This window comes from Oratosquilla oratoria, chromosome 21 (assembly GCF_046742065.1).
Source record: "Oratosquilla oratoria isolate Oo_2021 chromosome 21, ASM4674206v1, whole genome shotgun sequence".
Taxonomy (NCBI): domain Eukaryota; kingdom Metazoa; phylum Arthropoda; class Malacostraca; order Stomatopoda; family Squillidae; genus Oratosquilla; species Oratosquilla oratoria.
Window position 1 is genome coordinate 24,900,108 of NC_134797.1, and position 26,655 is coordinate 24,926,762.

The window sequence follows — 26,655 nt, forward strand, 5'->3', positions numbered from 1 at the left end:
TTTAACTCCCTACAACTTTTGTTGTACCAGCATTTTACATATTCTTTTTCTTGTTTTTGTCTTGGGACATACTTTTCCACTCCTTCTTTGTAAATTTTTGTCAAAATATTCCATTTCTCTTCCACTGATGTTTCTTCTTTGTATATTTCTTCCCAGTTTTCTTGTTGGAAGAATTCTCTTATTTTATCAAAGTTTGTTTTTTCATACATCATTCTTCCTTTTCTATATTGTTCATTTCTTTTCATATATTTTTCTTCATTAAGTTCCAGTTCAATCAATATGTGGTCACTTTTACCTATTGGTGTTTTATATTCAATCTTGTCCACTATTCTAGGTTCAGATGTAATTATTAAGTCTAGCCTCGATGGTTCTTCTTCATTTCTATACCTAGTGTTCTCTTGTATCCATTGTGTCATTGAATGGTCAGTAATCATCTCAAGTAGAGCATTTCCCCATGAGTCATCACCACTCTTTGCTGTCATTTCTTCCCAGCAGATTTCTTTGCAATTAAAGTCGCCCATCATAACTATTCTTCCTCCGTCTTCCATTATTTTAGTTAATGCTATCTTTGTGTCCTCTAACATACTTTTATATTCACTCTCCTCCCATGAGGCTGTTTTCGGAGGCACATAATTGATCACAAATTTTCTGCTCTTCTTATCTCTGTCTTCCACTTCTATCATAATCATCTCTACTGTATTCTTTCCATATATGACACCTTTCACGTTTATATCCTTCTTAGTCAGGAACATAACTCCACCCCCTTGCTTTTTCTCTCTGTTTCTAATCCAATAATTGTATGCATCATGTCCTACACTGTTGGGTGGTAGTGGGCCTTTTAATTTTGTTTCTACAATTCCCATTATGTCCGGTTCTTTTTCTTTCAAATAATCATTCAGCTCATTCAATCCTGTTATTAATCCATCTATATTTGTGTAAGACACTCTTAGTTTTCTGCCACTTCCATTGTGTTCTCTGTTTCCCTTATGTTTTTCTTTTGTATGTCGAACTTCCTTAGTTTCATGTTCACTACTCTCCAATAGAATCTCTCTTTCTCTGACTCCGTTCTGTTCTCGTTTTTTGTCTTAGCTTCCAGTCTTTTCTGCTTTTCTTCCTCTCTTTCCTCTTTATTCATTTCTCTTTTTATCCATATCTTTTTGTGTTGTTCACTTGTTGCTAGTTTCCCTGTTTTGGATAAGATATTCTCTGCCGTTGTTTGTGACTTGAATTTAATCTTAATTGGTCTGGTCTTGTCTGTGCTATACTTTCCGAGTCTAAATTTCTCTTCGATTTGTTTCATAATTCCTGGCTCATCTTCCTGAACTGATTCTAGTAATTGGCTTACTTTTTCATTTTCCTCTTTGATTCTTGTGGTTCTATCTGTGTTGTGTTTCTCTTCCATTCCTAATATAATTATACATTTCTTCTTGTCTGCTAAATCCCTTACTATATTCTCCTTTTGTCTCATCACTTTAATAACTGAGTCTTCAGTATGTTCTTTCAATTGCTGTTTGACTATGTCAGTGAATGAAATCTTATTTCCTTCTTGGGTTTGCTTCCAATTTTTACTTTCTTTAGCTATTGTTTCTCTGTTTTCTTTACTATTCTTCTTCAATTCCTCATTCTCCCCCTTTACCTCTCTTAACTGTCTTTTTAGTTCTTCTATTTCATCAGTTAAGTTTTTATTCGCCTTTTCCAGTTCTTCCAATCTTTCAACCCTTTTTAAAATGGTGTTCATATGACCTAACCTACTCTCCAAGTCCTCGATCACCTTATCAACCTTCATCTCTAGTCTTGTCAGTCGGGGGGGGTTTGAGTCCCCCCCACTCTCTTTAAATCCCTTGAAAATATTCTCATCACTTTCTGCTATATTGCTCCTATCTATACCTCTAATCTTCACATTCCTATTAGACATGTTATCATCCAACTCGTCTTGGGGTCTTTTGTCTACCCGGCGGCCCGTCAGGGCCATTTCCTCCACCTCCTCATTACCTTCCATTTCCCCAGTAATCCCTCCCCCTCTCCTCTTTCCTTACTTTCCCACTACCTCACGAGCAATTCCCCCCCCCCCCTGCAAATACAAAAAGGCACTTCTCTTTGCGTTGGTATCCACAATTTGCACTTTTCTTCAGAGCGTTCGTCAAGCCGTCCGTTCGTTGAAAGTGTGTGTGTGTGTGTGTGTGTGTGTGTGTGTGTGTGTGTGTGTGTGTGTTTGTGTGTGTATGTGTGAATACAGCTTTTGGTGAACGGGTGTATGCTTTGATTTAGACATCCCACTTATAAAGTGGTGCTAAGAGAAGAGGGAAGGTGGAGGGGTGTGGAGTGTATTCAGGGATGGAATGGGTGGGAATGATTTTATGCCTTTTCCTTTTTGGCTACCTCCCTTGTAAGGGGGAAAAAGCCTTGGTATATGTATGTATGTATGTACTTATAAAGGGAATTACATCCTTTGTATGCAGACACAGAATGAACAAACAGACCCTTTCCACACCTTTGTTCCAGCAGTGATGAGATGATCAAGCCTTCGAAAAGCTTCAAGGTTAAACTTCAGTAATTCCCCTAGAAGATCAAATGTGGACTGTAGTACTTCCTTTTGATTTGGTCCCAGATCTCCTTGCAAGAGTGATGCTGTCAAATGCTGGATCAATCAGACAAAATTATCAGAAATTAAAAAAGCCATGCCAAGGATAACAACTGAGAAGAAATTTAACAAGAACATTGGATTTCACAGGAATAACATTATAAGGAGTAAAAAATTTATTTCATTGCACAAGACCCATAGCTCCAGATCAGTCATGAAATATATATATGTGTTTATATATATGAATATATGTCTGTCTTTACCTAACTGAATTTACCTTAGTATAGTATACAGGAAAGGGAGGAGTGAAGGTGGAGGTAGAAAGTAGATTGAGAGAAGCGAGTAAATGTTGGTGGATTAAAAAGTGTAATGAAAAATAGACATTTGGGAGTGGATGCTAAGAGGAGATTGTATGAAGGAGTGATTGTACCAACAGCACTGTATGGAGCAGAAACATGGAACATAAGAGAGGAGGAGAGAAGGAGTTTGAATGTGTTTGCAATGAGGTGTCTGAGAAGTATGATAGGGGTTACTAGGCTGGATAGAGCGAGAAATGAGGAGTTGAGGAGAGAACGGGGGGTGGAAAGCGAGTTGGGAGATGGGGTGGATGAAAGAGCACTGGGGTGGTTTGGACACATGGATAGAATGAGTGAACATGAGGGGGCGACCTAGGATGAGATGGGATAGATGGGGTAAAAGGGGCTTTGGGGAAGTGGGGAATGTCCGTTGAGGAAGGATGGGAGAGGACAGAAGACAGGGGTGAATGGAGAACGGTTGTATCTGGATGATGTTGTGATGTATGAGGTGGAATGGAGGGGGGTTGAGGGAGTATGTGTGAGAAAAATTTGACGCAGCCTGAAGGGATTTCTCTCTGTCCTCTCCTTTTCTGCATGAGGGGGCATAGAGGGGGGTCGCCGATTTAATGAAGCAGCCTTGCTGTGGATGTGCTGTGTCTTGCGACACTGCTTCTGACCCAGGGCAATGGAGAGGATGCAGGGATGGCCTGTCGTCCGGGAGGTGCCAAGATAGGAGGGAGGGAGGAGGGTGGAGGGGAGTGGAGTGTGATAGGGTTGGAATGAGTGGGAGTGGTTTTTATGCATTCTGGTTTTTGGCTACCTCCTTTATAAGGGGGAAGAAATCCTTTGGTATATGTATGTATGTATCAACATTGGAACAGAGAAGATAAAGAGGTGATCTGCTGACTATCTACAGAATTATGAAAGAGATGGGAGTTCTTGATAGAGATGACTTATTAAAATGGGACAGAAGAGAAACAAGAGGACACAAGAAGAAGCTAAAGAAGAACAGTTACAGAAGAGATTTGAAAAAGAATAGCTTCCCACACAGAGTGATTGATGTGTGGAACAAACTAAATGGGGAAACAGTGAGTGCCAAAACTATGCAAGATTTTAAGAACAAACTGAATGTGGAAAGATATAAAAGCAGGTCACTACAAGCATAGCTCTTGTCCCGTAAAATACAACTAGGTAATACATCTTTATCAGGAGGCTAGAATGGTGGCCCTTACAGAGGACTTTGTAGTATGGAATTGAACTCTCAGGTCCATATAACCTGACACAATTTCACCAAATGATAAAATACATCTTTAACTGAGAACTGTGGGTTATTGATATCCCCGTCTGGCGACATGTGGCAACTCACATGCCCGGGGTAGGCATGCATAGGTGCTTAGCAACAGTGCTTGAGTGAGAGACTAGAGGGGACGCGGAGTCACGCATGGGCGCTAGCTTTGACTCTGTTATTATATTGTATCTTCTTGTAACTGTGTTAGTGTTTAAGGCTGAATGTACTTAAGAACCTACAGTGTGTATTATTAGCCCTCGACCAACACACACATGGCGCAGTGAGATATATAACATTGTTAGTGCATACAGGGCAGTGCAACGCAATGAACTCAGCCTATACATGCATTATTCTGGTGTACCGTGTCCTGCATTATTTTGGTGTACCGTGACCCACATATCGTAATTGTGTGCGACAAGGGCTCACGAATGTGTGCAGTCCCAGTGACAGAGTTACACGCTCGCACGTACAACATAAGTGTTTTAAACGAAAAACCGGCATATGCAAGTGTTCGTTAGTGACTGGCAGTGCTCCGACGCCATATTGCGCTCATCTACTTCACGCATTCTGCGTATATGCGTGGAGCCTTCTCGTATAGTGTCTAGTGCTTACACGTGTGGTTTATAGTGCCTCCCCGTATAGTGTCGCAGTGCATTGTGAGTGGTATTTGTGAAAATCTTGCTGCCTCTTTATCGGAGAGACGCTTGTATTTGAACATTGGCAGGACGTGTGCGCGATACTTCCCCTCGCTTACACGCCCGCGGGCCTACTGGGCCCCAGGTACCCGCCAGCTTACGTACTCATCCGCGCATTACGGGCCCACACTATTAGCTTTATTCTAGCGAAATGCCTAATACTCGTTCAGGAGCACTCGAGCAAGAGGAGGAAGAGATGCAGCCAGATCTTTCCGATGAGCAACAGGCCGCATCCTTCCCACCGACAGACATGCTTTCCCTCGTGAAATGGATTGAAGAGACGAGGTTAGCAGAAGACGAACGCAGACGACGAGAAGACCAGGCTAGATTTGAAGCCCTGCTCAAATTGATAAACCCGGAACGGCAACCCGCTCACTCTCCCCCAGAGCACCATGCGGCCTCCGATGACAGCCGTCATCGTCAGCCCCCGCTCCCTCCACCCACTCAAAAGGCCAATGCTCAGACGCCACCTCCACTTAAACCAGATGCCACCTACCAATTGTTCCGCGAATGGAAGCGACGTTGGCAAGATTACGCTACCATGGTCGACCTGTATAGCTTACCCCATGAGAAGCAGCTCATACAATTACGTATGTGTCTCACCCTTGAAACACAACGTGTCCTAGAGCATACCCTGCAAATACCTCCCTCTACAGACAAGACAGTCGATGAGGTGGTCGCTGCTCTGGAAGTACACATCAAGGGCTTGCGGAACGAGGCAATACGGAGGAGGGGATTGCTTAGCTGCAGGCAGATGGAAGGCGAAACATTTGCAGATTTCTACGTAAGGTTGCGTCGCAGTGCCGAGGAGATCGACATATGCCCTGGTAAATCGCCAATTTGCGAAGAGACTCAGTTGAAGTCGGTGATTATTATGGGCGTTCGGGATGATGAGTTGATTCAGCGACTCATATCCCTGGACGACAAGTGCTCACTGCAGGACATGGTCAATACATGCCGCTCCTATGAAGCAGCCAGGTGTGCTACGTCTGATATTCGTGCCCAACCTGCACAAGTAAGAGCATTGACCCACCACCAAAGAAGGAAGAAGCAGAAAAGTTTCCTCAGGCAAACCCCTAAGCAACCGACATCGAAGGCAACGGACCCATGCCAGTGCTGTGCTAGGCACCATGAGCCAGGAGCATGCCGTGCGGCTCAGGCTACCTGCCGCAACTGTGGTCGGCAGGGACACTTTCCTGCCACGATCAAATGTCCCGCTAGCAAGACCCAGTGCCGCCTCTGTTCCCGTATCGGTCACTTCGACACTTATTGCAAGCAGGAGACTCGTCAGAAACACAAGCGAGGTGTTTCAGTATCTGGCGGTGGACATGTTTCGGAACACCCGCCAACCCCACAGCCGTCCTGCCGTCGAGTGATGTCTCCTAGCCCCAGCCCTGCGGTGCCTCAACACGTCAGCGTCCTTATCACACACGGTGGTAAATCGTCATACTTGCAGATGATCCCAGACACCGGTGCGGATATCACTGTGATAGGACCACAGCACTTGAGAAACCTTTCCATTTCAACAAGGACACTACACGCTTCCCCGCAGACCACCACACTCACAGCCGACGGATCTGAAATGACTCCTGCCCTTGGCACGCTCTCGGCTACCCTTACTTTAGGTAAGCGGTCGTGCTCTGCTCAGATCCGAGTACACAAGGACATCCAGACCCCACTCCTCTCCTTCAGCCACTGCAAGGCATTGGCCATCATTCCCAAGGAATTCCCGAAGCCAATATTGGAGGTTAAGCACGTTAAGAAGTGTGTGGAACTCCCATTCTCTGCCTCCACACCACCCTCAGACGTGAAGGAGTACTTCTTAAAGGAGTTTAAGGACGTTCTGGTGGCTAAAGCAGCTCTTCAGTCCACACCACTTAAGCCCATGGTGGGATCACCAATGCGAATCCACCTGAAGGATAATGCTGTGCCTTTTGCAATCCATACACCCCGGCAAATTCCCCTGGCTTTCAGAGACCACGTCAAGGACGAGCTCGAGTCCATGGTCTCTCAAGGGATTATTCGACCGGCTGGCGACGAACCTTCAGAATGGTGCCACCCACTTGTCGCCGTAGCTAAACCAAATGGAGGTGTGAGGATCACGACGGATCTGTCCAAACTTAACGCCCAGGTGGCTCGCCCACCCCATCCGTCGCCCACACCCTTTGATGCTGTACGTAGCGTACCGACCTCAGCTCGTTACTTCACGACCATGGACGCTCTCTGCGGCTACTGGCAGATCGAACTCGCCGAAGAGGACAGACACCTTACCACCTTTATAACTCCACATGGTAGATTCCAATATTGCAGAGGACCAATGGGATTTGCAGCAACAGGCGATGCCTACTGCCTACGAGGTGACATTGCACTGCAAGGTGTCAAGAATTGCGTCAAAGTGGTGGACGACATCCTCCTCTACGATGCCGACTACACCACTCCCCTCACCCGCATCCACCAAGTCCTCACCAGATGTCGTGAATTTGGCATCACCATTAATAAGGAAAAATTTGAGGTCGCCGCGCCTAAGGTGGATTTCTGCGGATTCACATTGTCAGTGGCAGGTATCGCTGCTGACCAAGACAAGGTGATTGCTATCAGGGACTTTCCAACTCCTGCAAATTTAACAGACCTTAGGTCCTTTATGGGTCTCGTTAACCAGTTGGCTGAATTCACCCCGGAGATATCCGCAGCTGCCCAACCTCTCCGGCCCCTGATGAGCCCTAAGAGACAATTTCTCTGGACACCGGATCATGACGAGGCATTCCGAAGGGTGAAAGCCGCCCTCACACCGACCCCCCAATTCTCGCCTCATTCGATCCAACCCTGCCAACTATCCTCCAGACGGATGCATCTCGGCTTAACGGCATTGGTTTTGCATTACTACAGGACCACGGCAGCGGACGCCTACGCCTAATCCAATGCGGTTCCCGTTTCTTGACGGAGGCGGAGACTAGATATGCCACCATCGAGTTAGAATTACTCGCCGCCGTCTGGGCGATGTTCAAATGCAAATATTACTTGATGGGACTTCAGAATTTTACGTTGATGACCGACCATCGCCCCCTGGTTCCCATCCTGAACAGCTACACTTTGGACGCAGTGGAGAACCCACGTCTCCAGCGCCTGAAGGAGAAGGTGTCCCCATACATCTTCACAGCAGTATGGCGTGCCGGAAAGGATCTTCGCATCCCGGACGCCCTATCCCGTGCCCCAGTGAGCTACCCAGCGCCGGAAGACCACACACTCTGCACCGACTCCATTGCATCTCTACATACGATAGCCACGGTGAGAGCTGTGACAGAGTCCCACGTAGATGAAGATAGGACTCTGGAGGAGTTACGTGACTCAGCTAGGACTGACCTAGACTACGTCCAATTGCATCGCTGTGTGACGTCCGGATTCCCCTCGGACCGCTATGCCCTTCCTAGGCCCTTGCTCCCATACTGGAAAATTCGGGATAACCTCCATGCCGATGGTGACCTCGTCCTCTACGGCATGAGAATTGTGGTTCCTAACGCCCTTCGCCGCCGCATCCTGGCCCGTCTTCATGATAGCCACAGGGGCGTGGAGGCGACAAAACGCCGGGCAGGTCAAACCGTCTTCTGGCCAGGCATCAATTCGGACATTGCAAACACGGTCCAGTCGTGTGAACCCTGCCAGTATCTCCAACCTAGCCAGCAGAAGGAACCCATACTCAGCGACGACCACCCAACAAGGCCCTTTGAGTCGGTCTCAGCGGACTTCTTCTCCGTTGCAGGCAAGTCATTCCTTGTCATCGCTGACAGACTCTCCGGCTGGCCTGTGGTCGTCCCTTGCAAAGGCGATACGACGTCGTCCAACACCATCCGCATGTTCTGCAACTACTTCCGGGAAGTTGGTGTCCCCCTCCGCTTGCGAACAGACGGAGGCCCCCAGTTCACCAGCCAGGAGTTCAGGAGCTTTGCAGCACGATGGGGTGTGCGACACATTGTCACATCACCTCACTACCCGCAATCCAATGGCCATGCCGAGGCCGCCGTGAAGGCCATCAAGCACCTCATCCTCAAGGTGGCCCCTTCAGGCAACATAGATTGCGAGGAATTCGACCGAGGCCTCCTGGAACTTCGGAACACTCCCAACTTCACTGGTCGTTCCCCAGCTCAGGTGTTATATGGCCACCCCCTCCGCTCCTGCGTTCCGGCCCACCCAGATGCTTTCTCCACGGAGTGGCAAACCAAAGCGGAGGAATGCGACCGCCGCGCAGCAACCCAGGCCAAGGATGCTGCAGCTCGGTATGACAGCCATGCACGTGAACTCTCCAGGCTGTATATCGGCCAGCATGTTCGGCTCCAGGACCCGAAGACCCACCGCTGGGACAAGGTCGGCATTGTCATGCGCGTTGGCAAAGCCAGGACCTATGAAATACGCACCACAAGTGGCCGCGTGTTGCAGCGTAACCGCCACTTCTTGCGACCTGTCACCTGCACCCCTTCCCATCCACACGAGGCCCATAGCGAGGACCCACCTGCTGATTTGCGTCGCTCCAAGAGACTCCAGCGCAGATTGTCCGCCCGTGACTAAAGTCTGCGGGCGCGAAAGGGGGAAGGGAGGTGTGGGTTATTGATATCCCCGTCTGGCGACATGTGGCAACTCACATGCCCGGGGTAGGCATGCATAGGTGCTTAGCAACAGTGCTTGAGTGAGAGACTAGAGGGGACGCGGAGTCACGCATGGGCGCTAGCTTTGACTCTGTTATTATATTGTATCTTCTTGTAACTGTGTTAGTGTTTAAGGCTGAATGTACTTAAGAACCTACAGTGTGTATTATTAGCCCTCGACCAACACACACAAGAGTAACCCTTGCCTTACCTCTTGTAGGCCTCGTCTCAGCAAGAACAACTGGTCAGCAAATGGCGTGGAACTCCGTAGATAGCTTTCTATGGCCCGAGAAAACCAAAATCTGTGGTGTGGGTAAAAGGTAAATGCAATTGATTAATTAATCTGTCAACCTGGACCTCTCTTGCAGGAGATTCAGTCCCACACTAATATAACATTAAACAACAGTCCAAAGTTTCTTCCCATAGAGGTCTGTGGAAGAATTCATGGACCACTGCCAGGCACTGAAACAGTGGTGGTGAACCAGCTCTGGGTGTTGGGCTCTACTGAGGAAGTACTTTATCCCACTGCACTGCCTTTGGCCCAAGCAGTGTGGCAAGTTGAACCTTCATCCATGAGGTGCTCAGATGGGTGGACAAATGTGTTTTGGATGGATATGGGATGGGTGTTGTCTTTGATTCACCCACCCACCCTTGTAAGGAGGAAAAGGCCTTTTGGGTATATATGTACATATTGTGGAGTGCCTTCTTTGTGATCTGAGCATGCATGTACTATTATATGAACATAATGAGCATTCAATGCCATTCAAAATCAAGTTCTAATTTACATATCCACACAATTTAGGTATAATCACTCTTGAAATAAGATGCCACATAATCTCAACTGAAAGTCACTGTAATCGTAATCTAAATATTTCAAGAAACTAAATTAGACATATATGAATGTATCAAGAGGCATACCTGAATGTTGATCCAGTATTTTCTCTCTTGAGGGCTTCTATAATCTTAGATAACAATCCTTGTGAACCACAACACATGAGCTCTGGTGGGTACTGATTTGGGGATAGAGGGGCACTAGTTTGCCCCAAAGAATAATCTAAACCTGTGCGGCTTTGTGCATTGTTCAGCCCACATACCTCCTGGTACTCAACTGGGGTCAGCATTAAGTACTGCAATAAAAGATTAATACATTATCTCTTGTTTAACAAAATAAGTCAATACTCGATACAACAATTTAGATCAATATGGAAAGAATGAATGAAGAAAGACTAGTAAAAGAGGTATGAAAGGCAGATGTGGAGGGAGTGAACATGAAGGGACATCCTAGGATGAGGTGGATGGATGAGGTGAAGGGGGCTTTGGGGAAGAGGGGAATGTCTGTTGAGGAAGGACGGGAGAGGACAGAAGACAGGGGTGAATGGAGAATGGTTGTATATGGATGATGTTGTGATGCATGAAGTGGAATGGGCAGGGGCATGGGGGGTGAGGTAGTATGAGTGAGCAAAATTTGACGCAGCCCGAAGGGATTTCCCCCCGTCTTCTCCTTTTATGCATGGGGGGGACGGAGAGGGGGGCTCACCAATTTAATGAAGCGGCCTTGCTGTGGATGTGCTGTGTCTTGCGACACTGCCTCTGACCCAGGGCAGTGGACAAGGTGCAGGGATGACCCGTCATCCAGGAGGTGCTAAGATAAGAGGGAGGGTGGAGGGGTGTGGAGTGTATTCAGGGATGGAATGGGTGGGAATGATTTTATGCCTTTTTCTTTTTGGCTACCTTCCTTGTATGGGGGAAAAGCCTTGGTATATGTATGTACTAGGCTAGATAGTGAGAAATGAGGAAGTGAGGAGGAGAACAAGGGTGGAAAGGGAGTTGGGAGATAGGGTTGATGAAAGAGTATTAGGATGGTTTGTACACATGGAAAGAATGAGTGAAGAAAGATTAGTAAAAGAGGTGTAGAAGGCAGAGGTGGAAGGAGTGAATATGAGGGGAGGTAGCCAAACACATATATACATACATACATTTACACATACCAAATATACACATACAAAATATGTGTCTTGCTGCTACTGGTTCTGACTCAAAGTGGGCAGGGGGGTATGGATGAACTGTCATCCACAAGGAATTAAGGTACAGGAGACAACAATCATTGTTGGATGGGTGTGGGACAGGTTAAGAATTAAGAGTAGTCATATGCCTTGACTGGACCAACTCCCCCCCCCCCTTAGAAAGGGCTTTTTAGTACACGCATACATGTATATACACATATCAAAAGACCTTTTCCCCTTCAAGGGAGAATAATAATGATAGGATTATATTCAAATTAATCAAAACACTTTCCACTCACCCTGTATTCTGACTGATCACAGAAGCTGTGTACAAGCCGGAGGAACTGAATTTTTAGGGCAACCTCTGGTGAGCACTCACAAGAACTCTGATGCCCCGGCACTCTTAACCGTTCCTGGTAACTGCAAAAATGATAAAGCATTTATGATGATGATGATGATATGGTTTAACGTCACACACTCCCCACTATCGGGAGGCTAGGACGGTGCCCCTCACAGAGGGCTTTGTAGCGTGGAATTTAACGAACCATGCCCTTGGTTCAACTTTACCAGTGTCAGGACTCGAACCGCCCTCACCTCGACCTTCGCCGCAAGTAATGACACACTAACCCGCTCAGCCAGCAAGCTTCCAATAAAGTATTTACACAAACATAGAATTACTAAGTTAACCTCTTCACTCCGGGGCACATCGCACGTCTGGCAGCATTAGCTGCCCGATGTGCAATGTTGCGTCATAATAATCGCATTATAAAAAATAAAGTCAGTGCTCAATCATTCGTTCCCTTTCACCCGTGTATTTTGATAACCATAGAAAATATGATGAAGCCAGTTTAGAGAGAATGGAGGTTACGTAGGTACGACTACAATAAATATAATCAAGATGCCGATGTCGGCATCATCGAGTACCCACTTGCTCCTCATGCCGCCTACGTAGGCGTCACCGTATGGAAGTGGTTAACCATGGGTACTATGCAGTGAAAGTTTGTTAACCCTTTTCATACGATGATGCCTATGTAGACGTCATAAGGCACAAGTGAGTATATCAAGATGCCGATGTTGGCATCTTGATTATATTTATTTTGTAATTATAGCTGAGTGAGCCCAATATTCTGTGAACTGACTTGATCATATTTTCTATGGTTATTAATATTCAGAGTGAAAGAAAATAAGTAATACAGCTGTACCTATTTTATAATGAGATTATTGTGATGAATCATGGTACATCAGGCACCTAATGTTGTCTGCAAGAATTTGACTTATATTGAAGAGGTCAAATGGATGGAAGTATCTTCAAGGATAATGTGTGTATCCATGAAGTTGGGATGAGATATGTGAGCTTTTGTGAGTGCATACAGTCCTGGTAGTGCAAAAAATAAAGAGAGGAGGCCTTTATGGACTGATTCAAGTTATAAAAAGTTTTGGGAAGAATGTAAATACAGCGGTGTTGGGGATCTGACTGCTAGACTAGGAGATGACTAATAGGGAGCTTCAAGGTGCCAGGTAAGAACAATAGGAGAGAAACTGTTAGAAATGTGCTTAGATTGTGGTAGTGAGGGATGCTAGGAAGATAACTGTGATGGGAGAAGAAAATATAAAAAAAGATAAAAAAAGATAAAAAAAGATCAAGGCAATGAAAGCTGGTAAGAAAAGAACAGTTATAGTGAATTGTCTAGTGAGACTGCTTAAAGGAAGGGAATGTGACAGAGGATTGGAGGAACACTTGTATAGTCCTATTTTACAAAGATACATACATACATATACCAATAGTTATTTCCCCCTTACAAGGGAGGTAGCCAAAAAATAAAGGCATAAATTCCACTCTCACCCATTCCATCCCAACATACTCCACTCCCACTCACCTCCCTCCTTCCCTCTTATTTTGGCTCCTCCTGGATGACAGGTCATCCCTGCATATCATCCATTGCCCTGGTCTGAAGCAGTGCAGCAAGACACAGCAAGGCTGCTTCATTTAATTGGCTACCCCCCACTTTCTGCCCCTTCATGCAGAAAAAGAGATGGGGAAAACTCCCTTCAAGCTGTGCTAAAATATCATTCACACATACTCTCTCACCCCCCATCCCTCACCCACTCCCTTCCATGTATCACAGCATCATCCATACATCATTCTCTACTCACCCCTACCTTGTCTTCTCCCTAGGATAGAATTGTGTTCCTGTCATTTTTCATGTGATGTTCTATGGGAAGGATTTTGATTTCTGTATATACATGTCTTATAGGAGTGATTTTGGTGCATCCTGTTATTAATCTTAGTGCTCCGTTTTGTAAATTGCTGGTACTCATCTTGCTAATTGTGGTGGTATAGAGGAGAGCAAAGGGGAAGAGATTGATCATATGTTTGCAAGAAAACAATTGGATGTGTTAGCATCAAGTGAAATAAACTGAAAGGGACAGGAATACGGTGGGGTGTCTGAGGTGGTGAGTGGATGAAGGAAGAAAGGTAAAGGTGGGATTAGGATGGAAGATACAGGCATTTGTCAGTGCATGTGTGCCTGATAGTATGAAAAGTGAGCTCCGACATCATCAAATACCATTAAATTATGTTAAGATTTCTACAACTAAATTTAATCAATTGTTGAAGGACTCTTGAGCAAATCTTGACCAGCTGCAAGAATGTTTTCTATGAATATTGGTTAACAAATAAGTAACAAATTCTTACCCGTCACATCTCCATATAAAATGGTCAAACAATTTGGACAATCTTGGGATAAGTCTGAGGTGTGCTAATTGTGCCTGAACCTTTTTTCTTCGTTCTCCAAGGAGGAGGAGTCCCAGGATGTAGACTGTCTCAACACGGTGTAGCATTGGTTCAACTATTCCTTCTAGTGTTAAGTTGGGGAATTCATTCTGATATCTTTCCAATACATCTGCTTCAGAGAAAAAGAAAATTAAAGAAATAATAAGAAAGCATAAATTCTTTGAAGGAAACAAGTCAGTGAATATCAAAGTATATATACTACATGCCACCCTGTTTTAAGTGAAGAGCTTTTAGGGGCAGTGGATGAGGAGACACTACACATTTTCCTTTAGGGTTACTATGCTAACATAATGTAGGACCAACTTATTTCCATGAATTAAAGAAAGGAAAAAAAGTGACTGATACAAGATCATTTTCATTACTTACAAGATGTAGTAGAGCAGTTTTGATTAAGAATATTTGAAATAGAATCTTCAATGAGCCGCATCCAGTGATCCTTCTCAACTGTAATTCCTTGAAATCTTGGTTCATCTGCAGATCATTTAAATTCCAATCATCTGTCTATATATTATATTCCCTTTATGAGGGAAGTGGCCAGCCAAAGCATGCACCCACCTCCACCTATCCCACTCCCATCCAACACCCACTTCCCTTTCATTTTAGTTCCTCGTGGGTGAAAAAGATTGATTGATTAATCACTCCATCTCTAACCCTAATGCTGATATTTGAATTTCCTTATCTTTCTTCCTCGTATTCAGCAATTGTGCGTGTGTACACATACACACACACATTGTACTAATTTATAAGGGAGGAAACAAGGAAGACCCATTAAATTACAGACCGGTCTCCCTGACAAGCATAGTAGCAAAAATTCGCGAAAAGGTCGTCAAAAATAGATGGGTTAAACATTTGGAGGAAAAAACTATACTGAATCCAAATCAATTTGGATTCAGACTAGGAAGATCATGTACAACAATCTTGATCTGCTTCTACTCAAGATTAACAGACATAACACAAGAGAGAGATGGTTGGGCAGACTGTGCCTTTCTGGACCTACAAAAGGCATTTGATAAGGTACCACACAATAAACTAATAAGGAAAATAGAATCAATAGGTGGCATCAGAGGAAAATTATTGAAATGGATGAAAGACTACCTGACTGGGAGAAAAATGAGAGTAGTAATTAGAGACAAATTCTCAAATTGGGAAGAAATGAGAAGTGGTGTCCCGCAGGGATCAGTACTGGCCCCGATCATGTTTGCTATATACATAAATGACATGGACGAAGGAGTAGATTGTTATATGAATTTCTTTGCAGACGACGCAAAAATACTAAAGAAAGTAAAAACGGAGGAGGATTGCAACTCATTACAACAAGACTTGGACAAGATCTGGAAATGGACTCAAAAGTGGGAAGTGAAATTCAATATCAAGAAATGTAGTATAATAGAATTTGGAAAAAGTAAAAACAGAATATCGAGAGATTATAAAATTGGTGAAGAAGAGGTCAAAAAAGTAAACTCGGAAAAAGACCTTGGAGTGATGATCAGCAAAGACATGACACCAGATAAGCATATTAATAAAATAGTCAGAGAAACCTACAATTTATTGAGGTCAATAAAAGTGGCATTTGCCTATTTGGACGAGGAAATGATAAAAAAGAAAATGTAACTACACTAATAAGACCAAAACTTGAGTACGCAGCAACACTATGGACACCCAGTATCAAAAAGAATATAAAGAAGTTAGAAAGAATACAAAGAGCAACAACAAAACTGGCACCAACTCTTTTTAAAATGACATCTGAACAAAGACTGTCCAAATTAGAATGACCAACTCTGGAACAAAGAAGGGAAAGAGGAGACTTACTATCTATAGAATTATGAAGAGAATGGAAATTTTAGATAAGAATGACTTGTTGAAATGGGACAATGGAAAAACAAAAGGATACGAAAAAAAATAATTACAGAAGAGATCTGAAAAAAAAAATAGATAAATAAATAAAATAGCTTCCCACACAGAGTGATGGATACTTGGAACAAATTGGACAAAGAAACAGTGTGTGCAAACACTATTTAAGACTTTAAGAAAAAAGTTGATGCTGAGAGATACAAAGATGGGTCACCACAAGCATAGCTCCCTTCCTGTATAATACAACTAGGTAAATACACACACACACGACTTGATGGTGCAGTGGTAACATTTGCAGCTGCCACTATGGTGGTCCGGATTCAAATCCCACCCAGGGCTGAAATAATTTCAGTATCACTGCGCTGTGGGTTTTTACTCCAACTCTCATGGGCAGGGAGTTGGGTGTGTGTGTGCATGTAAGGTCATAGTATCACCCATAGATCGGTCATATATGAGTTCTGAGCTATCTTCCAGGAGGGAAATAGCTGTCGATCACGAGTCCAAATGTGATCCAAGACCATGGTAAATCACACATACACCAGTTGGAACAATATATGAATTTAAATCTAAGTATGATAATTTGAAAATAAGGATACATCCCAAGTTGGAACCAAACATAAATCTGAAGCTTGGTGTGATAATTTAGAACGTAAGAAAGAGAACTCCATGAACAATTTTTCATTCCTGTGTATTACAATTAGGTAAATACAATTGGGTACCTACATACATATATACATACATGCAAACATACACACTCACAAACATACACACTCACAAACACACACTCACACAAGAGGGGCCCTTAACCACTTCAATACGGGGCCGCACACGTAGGCGTCATGGGGAGCGAGTGTATTCGCGAGGCTGCCATATCGGCGTCTTGATTATATTTATTGTAGTCGCCCCTCCATAATGACATTCTTTCTAATTCTTTTGTAATCGCATTTTCTATGGTTATCAAAATTCACGGGTGAAGAGAGAACGATCGATATAAGCGGTGACTATGTTTTATGATGCGAGTATTATTACGACACGTTGTACGGCTGGCATTGGCTGCTGCCACCGAGATCTAAGTCCATGACGCCTACGTGTGCGGCACCGTATGGAAGGGGTTAATATGGAAGCAGCTAATTCAAATCACATACACCCATCATACAATCAAAACCACTTAATTGACCCTTTCATCTCAGCATCTCTAAGATGAGAGGTCATTCCTGTTCTCTATCACACTGCTTAGGTTCAAAGCGATGTACTGAACACACAACTTTGACAAGTTCTTCGAAATACTCTTTCCACTTTTCATGACCTTGCCTTACTCTGTTAACTGTCTTCCATTCTTGTCATCCTATACTCCACTCCCATTTCTTTTTTTGTAATTTATGTAAGTGTTCCTGTGGTGTTCTTGAGCAATAAACAAGAGTAACTGGTGGCATGCATTTCTTACTGAAGCCTGTGAATTGTAATGGATGTATACAATCATGGGCTCTTGTACTGGTATGCTCATAGATCCTTGCACAGATGTATATACTAATTACTTGTCTATCTATATACCATAAGGCTTCTTCCCATTACAAGTGATGCAGCCAGCAAGGGAATGCACCCACCCCCACCCTTGTCAATCCCATCCATCACCCATCTGTTTCCCTTCTACCTTGAGTGTTGTTAGTTGACTGGAATTGCTTTAGTGTAGCCTGTATCACATCCTGAACAGCTGTAAAAACTATAACTTACAAATAACTACTTCCTAGTTACATTTCTTATTTACTACTTACATGGTAATTTGGTGGCATAATCTACTAGTCGGGGTAAAAACTCTGGAATGCTGAGGACAAAGCCTTGATTGATGTCTCGCAGTGGAGACAAACTTTTGTTGTTATTTTTCAGTTGACTCTGTTCATACACTGTAGAAAGAAAATTGTAAGCACTTAATTATTTAGAAATTATTTTCATCCAGATTTAAATGAAAATTAAAAATTTTTAGCTTATATTCCACATGGAGACTTTGTACTGTTTTGCTATCATACCAAACGCAGAATTATTTCATTCTGCTGAGGGTTGGACTAGACTGGACCAAGTTTCTGGCCATAACCATCCCTCAACTGTAACTAATATTTTCTTTACCATTTCCTCATCCAAGTAATCAAAGGCCACTTTCATTGATATGCTTGTCTGGTGACATGTCTTTGCTGATAATTACTCCAAAGTCCCTTTCTGAGCTAACTTCCTTTGTACCAATTTTATATAGCCCTGATATTCTATTTTTCCTTTTTCCAAACTCCATTAGACTACATTTCTTGATGTTGAAGTTCACTTCCCATTTATGACTCCATTCCCAAACTTTATCCAGGTCTTTCTTTAGTAGTTTTGCATCATCTGCAAACCTCATATAACATTCTACACCTTCATCCATGTCATTTATATATATGGCAAACATTATAGAAGCCCATACAAAACCTTGTGGGACTACACTTATTTCTTCCCAGGTTGAATATTTGTTTCTAAGTACCATACATACATATACCAAGGCTTTTTCCCCCTTACAAGTACCACCTTCTGGTAAAGAAATCTTCCATATATTCCAATAACTTTCCTTGTACACTATCTACTGTTTCAATTTTTCTTAGTAGCTTTTTGTGTGGTACTTTATCAAATGCTTCGTTTGCCACATATATAAATGACTTGTATGAAGGTGTGGAATGTAAACTACCTGCCTAACACGTGTTGCACACCACTGGCCATAAATCTCACGGCCCAACACAATTATTTCCTACTGAAACCCATGTTAGGCAAGTCTATTGAACATAGATGTTTTAATAATATCAATCAATTAACTCATAGGTTAGGTCAGGCTGGTTTACTCTGAGTTAGAACTCATTTGCAGTAGTAGAAAACATACCCCTGTAAACCCATTACAACAGCTGATCAAAGAACCAGCAGCACCACCAACACTAAGCTAGATGTTGAACTACTGTATATATATGAGATGCTGTAGTTTGTTCTTTCTGCATAATAGGGCTGGAGAAGAGGTGTTGCCTTACTTTAGAGGGTCATATATTCCAGAGAATATAAACCTAAACCTAAATTACACCTCAGAATTTTAGGGGTTGACTCATGCATCAGATTGACTTGTATGCTATCATATATACATACATACATATACCAAAGGCTTTTTCCCCTTTACAAGGGAGGTAACCAAAAAACAAAGGCATAAAAACCACTCCCACCCATTCCATCCCCTACATACTCCACCCCCCTCTTTCCTTCCTCTTATCTTAGCACCTCCTGGATGACAGGTCATCCCTGCATCTTGTCCACTGCCCTGGGTCAGAAGCAGTGTTGCAAGACAGCACATCCACAGCAAGGCTGTTTCATTTATTTGGTGACCCCCCTCTTCATCCCCTCATGCAGAAAAGGAGAAGACAGGAGAAATCCCTTTGGGCTGCATCAATTTATCTTACATACATACTCCCTCACTCCCCATCACCCACCCACTCCCCCTCATGCATTACAGCATCATCCATACACAACCATTCTCTATTCACCCCTATCTTCTGTCCTCTCCCATCCTTATTTATATTAATAGATTGACTAATTATTACTACTTTCTTTTGCACCCAAAAGATTTTGTAATGTTTTAATGAAGCGGCCTTGCTGTGGATGTGCTGTATCTTGCGACACTGCCTCTGACCCAGGGCAGTGGACAAGGTGCAGGGATGACCCGTCATTCAGGAGGTGCTAAGATAAGAGGGAGGGTGGAGGGGTGTGGAGTGTATTCAGGGATGGAATGGGTGGGAATGATTTTATGCCTTTTTCTTTTTGGCTACCCCCCTTGTAAGGGGGAAAAAGCCTTGGTATATGTATGTATGTGTGTAAAAGATTTTGTACCTGAGACAATTGACCAAGTGATCCTGTCCATACTATGTCACACCTCTCCTGACCTCTTCCATGAACTTATCTACTCCTTTATCCACTCCTCCTTATCTCTTTACACTACTGTCAGTCCTACAACACTTCATTGCATCCATTTCTTCATCAGTGAGTCCCCTGGGTTACACTACTGTAATTTTTAGTTACTTACATGAAGGCTTGTTTTCATATACATCAAGGTCTGAAATGGTGACAGCAAGAATGTTGCAGAAGTTTGCGAGATAATTGCCATCAAGCTGGGAAATGAGACGATCTAGTCCAGCTGAAAGATTAAGCATTAGTTGACAATGGTTAATGGTACATGTGAAAAGTTAATGTATTGCCAAAGTTACAAACAGTATTATGTTATTGTATCTTCTGATAGAATAAAATAAACTATCAAGAAATATAAAATATACGTATTTTTGTAGGATCCATTATGCCGTATGCTAAACACTGGAATCCAAAACAAAGTATTAAACCCCTGATGATGCAATATGTACCCTGAATATTTCATTAGGTATAAAGAAGAAAGTATTTTTGTCAAAAAAAATAAATAAATAAATAAAATAAAATAAAATAAATAAATAAAAACTATATTTATCAGAATGAGATTACTTACGAACTGTATTAAGCTGAAGTGTGTTCTTTCGGAGAATAAAGAGATGTTCAATTAGAGTGGCTGCACGAGAATAAGTGTGAGCATTACCCATTAAGGAGAACAACAGCTGAAGGACCTCACTGCTTTCACAAAGTTCTTCTCCAATTGAAGTATCCTGAATACAGAATTACAAATATAATATATATGTATATATATATATATATATATATATATAATATATATATATATATACATATATATAAATTTTTCAACCCAATAATTTTAACCATATTCCTAAAAAATACTTAGCTAATATTTTAAACTATATACATTTTATGTGGTTATGATGAGGTTTCTATCATGAATATGCACAGTACTGTTATCACATATTAAAGAGGGGGTGTCTGAAAGAAACTATTCTGCCTAATGTTGGATCATTTCAATCAGCTTAACCCCTTCCATACGGTGCCGCACACGTAGGCGTCATGGACTTAGATCTCGGTGGCAGCAGCCAATGCCAGCCGTACAACGTGTCGTAATAATACTCGCATCATAAAATATAGTCACCGCTTATATCGATCGTTCTCTCTTCACCCGTGAATTTTGATAACCATAGAAAATGCGATTACAAAAGAATTAGAAAGTATGTCTTTATGGAGGGGAGACTTCAATAAATATATTCATGACGCGGATATGGCAGCCTCGCGAATACACTCGCTCCCCATGACGCATACGTGTGCGGCACCGTATGGAAGGGGTTAATAATAATAAGTGCTGACTCAATTTTCTCTAAGTGCAAAGCCCATAGCTACAAAGGGCTGGCAGAACACCCTTGGGTCCTCCCATAGATCTCTTTGGGAAGAAACTTTGGACTGTTTTCTGTGTTGTATTCAAGTGGGATGTGCTGTGCCTTGTGACACTGCTTCTGACCCAGGCCAGGGGACAAGATGCAGGGATGACCCGTCATCCAGGAGGTGCCAAGATAAGAGGGAGGGAAGAGGGTAGAGGGGAGTGGAGTATGTAGGGGATGGAATGGGTGGGAGTGGTTTCTATGCCTTTGTCTTTTGGTTACCTCCCGTGTAAGGGGGAAAAAAGCCTTTGGTATATGTATGTACATGGTTCATTAAATTCCACGCTACAAAGCCCTCTGTGAGGGGCAACGTCCTAGCCTCCCGATAGGAGGGAGTGTGTGACGTTAAACCATATCATCATCATCATCATGTATATGTTCTTATGTTATGTTCTTATGTATGTATTCAAGCGGGATTGTTTCTATGTCACTGAATGAAAGTAGAATGAGGGGAGCTTTTGCCAGTTATGAGCTGTCATCAGCTTTCCGAAGTAAGAGGTGGGGAGTAATCACCAGCTATTATGTGAAAAGGAAAAAGAAATGCAGCTACAGCTAATAGAAAGCAATACCGGGTTATGTCTGGTGAACCAAGAATAAGCCCCTCAGGGCTGCTCCTGCATAGGAGGAAGGGGGATGGTTCTCTATAACACCCATCTTGTAGGACCATTACTATTTACCCATTATTGGTCCATGGACAACAATATCTAGCCTCAAATGATTCATTAATCTACGGTACCAGGAGTGAGAATAAAAGGTTGACCTACGAAAAGGTGGATGAAGGATGGGGAAGAGGAAAAGAAATTATAAGGGCTATGGTCAGGAGGTGCCAAGATAAGAGGGAGGGAGGAGGGTGGAGGGGAGTGGAATATATAGGAAATGGAATGGGTGGGAGTGGTTTGTATGCATTTTTCTTTTTAGCTACCCCCCTGTAGGGGGAAAAAGCCTTTGGTATATGTATGTATGTCAGAATGATAAACAAGATAATTTGTGCATGAGTGACAGAGTGAACATGAAAATAGTGTGGTTTAAGGCAATGACCTGTTGCATGAGCAGTGCACACCAAGGACAAACTAGCAGTATTGCTAGGGAAATAAAGCTCAATCTATCTATATACCATGGGCTTCTTTCCCCTTTATAAGGGAGAAGAAGAATACATACATATACCAAAGGCTTTTTCCACCTTACAAGGGAGATAGCCAAAAAACAAAGGCATAGAAACCACTCCCACCCATTCCATCTCCAACATACTTCACTCCCCTCTACCCTTCCTCTTATCTTGGCACCTCCTGGATGATGGGTCATCCCTGCATCTTGTACACTGCCCTGGGCAAGAAGCAGTGTCACAAGACATCGCACATCCACAGCAAGGCTGCTTCATTAAATCGGCAACCTCCCCTCTCCATACCCTCATGCAGAAAAGGAGAAGACGGGGAGAAATCCCTTCGGGCTGCATCAATTTATTTCTCATACATACTCCCTCACCCCCCATACCCCACCCTACTCCCCCTCATGCATCACAGCATCAGCCATAAACAACCATTCTCCATTCACCTTTATCTTCTGTCCTCTCCCATCCTTCCTCAAAAGACATTACCCTCTTTCCCAATGCCCCTTTTACCCCATCCATCCATCTTATCCTAGGTCAACCCCTCATGTTCACTCCTTCCACCTCTGCCTTTCACACCTCTTTTACTATTCTTTCTTCACTCATTCTTTCCATGTGTCCAAACCATCCTAATACTCCTTCATTAAGCCTATCTCCCAACTCCTCTTCCACACCCCTATCCTCCTCACCTCCTCATTTCTCACTCTAACCAGCCTAGTAACCCCTATCATACTTCTCAGACATCTCATCACACACACATTCAAACTCCTCCTTTCTTCCTCCCTCATGTTCCGTTTTTCTGCCCCATACAGTGCTGTCGGGACAATCACTTCTTCATACAATCTCCTCTTAGCATCCATTCCCAACTGTCTATTTCTCATTACACTTTTTAATCCACCAAGGCATTTACTTGCTTCTTTCAATCTAAATTCTACCTTCACCCCACTCCTCCCTTTCCTGCCACATTCACACCCAAGTATCTAAAACTATCCACTTCCAGTCGGCTGCCACTTTCTCCCCTTGTACATCTCATCACCTTACTTTTACCCACATTTATCTTCAACTTCCTTCTTTCCCACACCTTCCAAAACTCTGTCACTAACTTCCACAATCCCTCCTCTGATCCTGCTACAAGCAGTGTCATCAGCAAACAACTGGCTTATCTTCCATTTTTTTAACCATCTCCTATCCCTGACCCACTACCCTTGCATTTACTTCTCACACCACCCCATACATTTATAAATTCAACAGCCAGGGTGATATAACACATCCCTGATGAAGTCCCACCTTTACCTCAAACCATTCACTCTCTTCATTTCTAATCCTAACACAAGCTCTACTACTCTCATAAAAACTCTTGACTGCTCTTAACAGCTTTCCTCCCATCCTATATATCTGCAATAACTCCCACAGTGCCTTCCTGTCTACCCTGTCATAAGCCTTTTGCAGATCCATAAAAGCCCAAAACACATCCTTATCTTTTCCAATAGCTTTCTCACACATCTGTCTTACCACAAAAATCTGATCTACACATCCCCCCCTACCTGTCCTAAATCCACACTGTTCCTCACCAATTACTCCCTCTGTTCCTCTCCTAATCCTCTCAATCAAGCCTTCCCAACTACACTTAACAAGCTGATCCCTCTGAAACTACTACACTCACACTTGTCCCCTTTTCCCTTGTAAAGTGGAACTATACAGGCACTCCTCCAGTCCTCTGGCACTGTACCCTCTCTCCAACAAACATTAAATAACCTCACTAGCCAGTCCACAATCACTGTACCTCCTTTTTTCAGACATTCTATATGGCATCCATCCGACCCAGGTGCCTTACCTGCTCTCATCATCTTAACAGCTGCCTTCACTTCATCTCTTTAATTCATCCTCCATTTTCCTCACTCATCATGGTCATTTTCTTTGCACTTCTCATTGCAACTACCTTTCTCTCCCTATCCTCCTTCATATTTAGCAACTCCCTAAAATACTCAGCCAGCCTTCCTCTCACTGCCTTCTCTTCCAATCTCATCTCTCCATCTGCACCTTTTACCTTTTTTCTATACTTGATTCGCCTCCTCTTCCTCTCTTAATTTCTTTCCAAAAAATTTTTTTATTACTTTCAAAATTTTCTTCCATAATCTTACCCATTTCACATCTGCTCTCCTCTTTGCCTCCTTTATCTTATGCTTTACTTCTCTTTATTTTGTACCTCTCATATGATTCCCTTGTCCTAATTTGTAACCAATCTATGAAAGCATGCTTCATCTCTTCTACACCCTTTGCTTCCTCACCCCACCACTCACTACCCTTCCTTCTATTTCCTCCCGTCTTCCTTGTTCCACACACCATCTTTGCACACCTTATGACTCCCTCCTTGAACATCCCCATTCCTCCTCCACTCCTAGTTCTACTCTATTCTTCACTCCCTCCCACTCCTCTCTCAGCTTCTTCTTATACTCCTTCTCCTTTTCTTTCTCATTTAAGCAGTTCACTCTAAGTACCTCCCTACCTTCTGCCTTTTTCCTCTTTCTCCACCTATTCTCCACTCTCAATTTACCTTCCACCAAAAAATGATCTGATATCCCCCCACTCTCTCCCTTAAAACATGCACATCCTTAACTCTTCCTACCATACTCCTGGTTACCATTATATAGTCCATTAGTGCTCTACCACCCTCTCCCATGTGTACTTATGCTTGACTTTCTTCCAAAACACTGTATTTGCTATCATCAACTCTCTTTTGAGACACATCACCATCATCTCTCCACTACGATTTTTTCCTGGAAATCCACACTTCCCAATCACTCTGTCTTGGTTCATTTCCTACCCTAGCATTAAGGTCTCCCAACACCACTACATTGATATTTCTTCCTAATCCCGCTATGTACTCATTTAAATCTATCCAAAAAGCCTCCCTTTCCTCTACACTCCTCTCACTGCCAGGCCCATAGGCACTTACAAAAACCCTCATCTCCATTCCCAGCTTCAACTTCAACCACATTAATCTTGAAGAAACCTCCTTCCACTCCACTATACACTTAAATATCTCTTCACTTACTAGTATAGCCACCCCTTCTCTCTCTCATCTTCTCTTCACTCCTGGGAACCTCCAAACTACACTCCCAAACTCACACTCACCCCTCCCTTTCAATTCAATGCCAACATATCCATCTTTCCTCCCACAAACATACTGCCTATCTCTTCCCTTTTACTCTCATCTGTACCGCATCCACACACATTAAAAGATGCAAACCTTAGGGTACTGGTTGGGAAACTCCTAGACCCTCTTATGCCTTTACTTTTATTAGGAATGTCCCCTTTGGAGCTACAGGTAGCAGGATTCCTAGTCATATCCCCGTCCCATTTTTTGTAGTCAGTCTTGTACGACTCATGTGGGAAGACTTGGTGGCAGCATTCTTTTCCCCCACCAAATATTAGCATAATAAAAAAAAAAAAAAAAAAAAATCAGAGAAATGGTACAGGACAGTAACGAGGGGTGGGAGACAGCATAATGGAGGGACAGCCGCAGTATAATAAAAGTGTCATCATTTCTCTATGAACAGAGATTTCCTCTATCACAGACAAAACAATGTGTGGCTCTGGTCCATAGGGGCACCCCATATAGACCCTAAAGTATCAGCTGCATGCTACTCTGCCACAATAACATGCAACCAATACCCCAGATGGGGTAATGATACAAAGTAAAAATTGATGAAACACAGATAAACATTTAATATTATGTCTTTCACATAAATTGAGGGAAAAAAAAAATCGTAACATACCAAGGTTGTGAGTCGACAAATTATGTTAAGGGTTGAAGCCTTGATGTCCCAAATGTTGTATGATTCTTTGCAGTTATCCAAATCACAACACTTAGTTCCCAAGTCAGGTGCACTTAATATTGACAACAGAGTCTGAAAAAGTCATGTTGAATAAGGCAGGTATCTACAACTTGATATTTCACTGGATGATATACAATAGTATCCCTGTAATTAATCAAATTAAATCAGTGGCAGATTGGGGGGGGGGGGTTTGAGTCCCATTGAAACCA

At 43.1% G+C, this 26,655-nt stretch overlaps 1 protein-coding gene across 2 annotated transcripts in view; it reads right to left on the bottom strand.

Moving 5' to 3' along the window:
• The window catches only part of LOC143036789 (short transient receptor potential channel 4-associated protein-like), a 48,749-nt gene that overhangs the window by 13,126 nt on the left and 8,968 nt on the right, over positions 1-26,655 (bottom strand). The window contains exons 4-13 of one of the 2 annotated variants that reach the window (XM_076204532.1): positions 26,387-26,518; positions 20,674-20,827; positions 20,224-20,334; positions 17,918-18,046; positions 14,661-14,765; positions 14,196-14,403; positions 11,800-11,920; positions 10,416-10,624; positions 9,709-9,799; positions 2,492-2,638 (exon numbers count right to left, since the gene is read on the bottom strand). In XM_076204532.1, the coding sequence (XP_076060647.1) occupies positions 2,492-2,638; positions 9,709-9,799; positions 10,416-10,624; positions 11,800-11,920; positions 14,196-14,403; positions 14,661-14,765; positions 17,918-18,046; positions 20,224-20,334; positions 20,674-20,827; positions 26,387-26,518 (1,407 nt within the window). Of the gene's footprint in view, positions 1-2,491; positions 2,639-9,708; positions 9,800-10,415; positions 10,625-11,799; positions 11,921-14,195; positions 14,407-14,660; positions 14,766-17,917; positions 18,047-20,223; positions 20,335-20,673; positions 20,828-26,386; positions 26,519-26,655 lie in introns of both variants that reach the window. The other variant, XM_076204531.1, reaches the window with a different exon arrangement.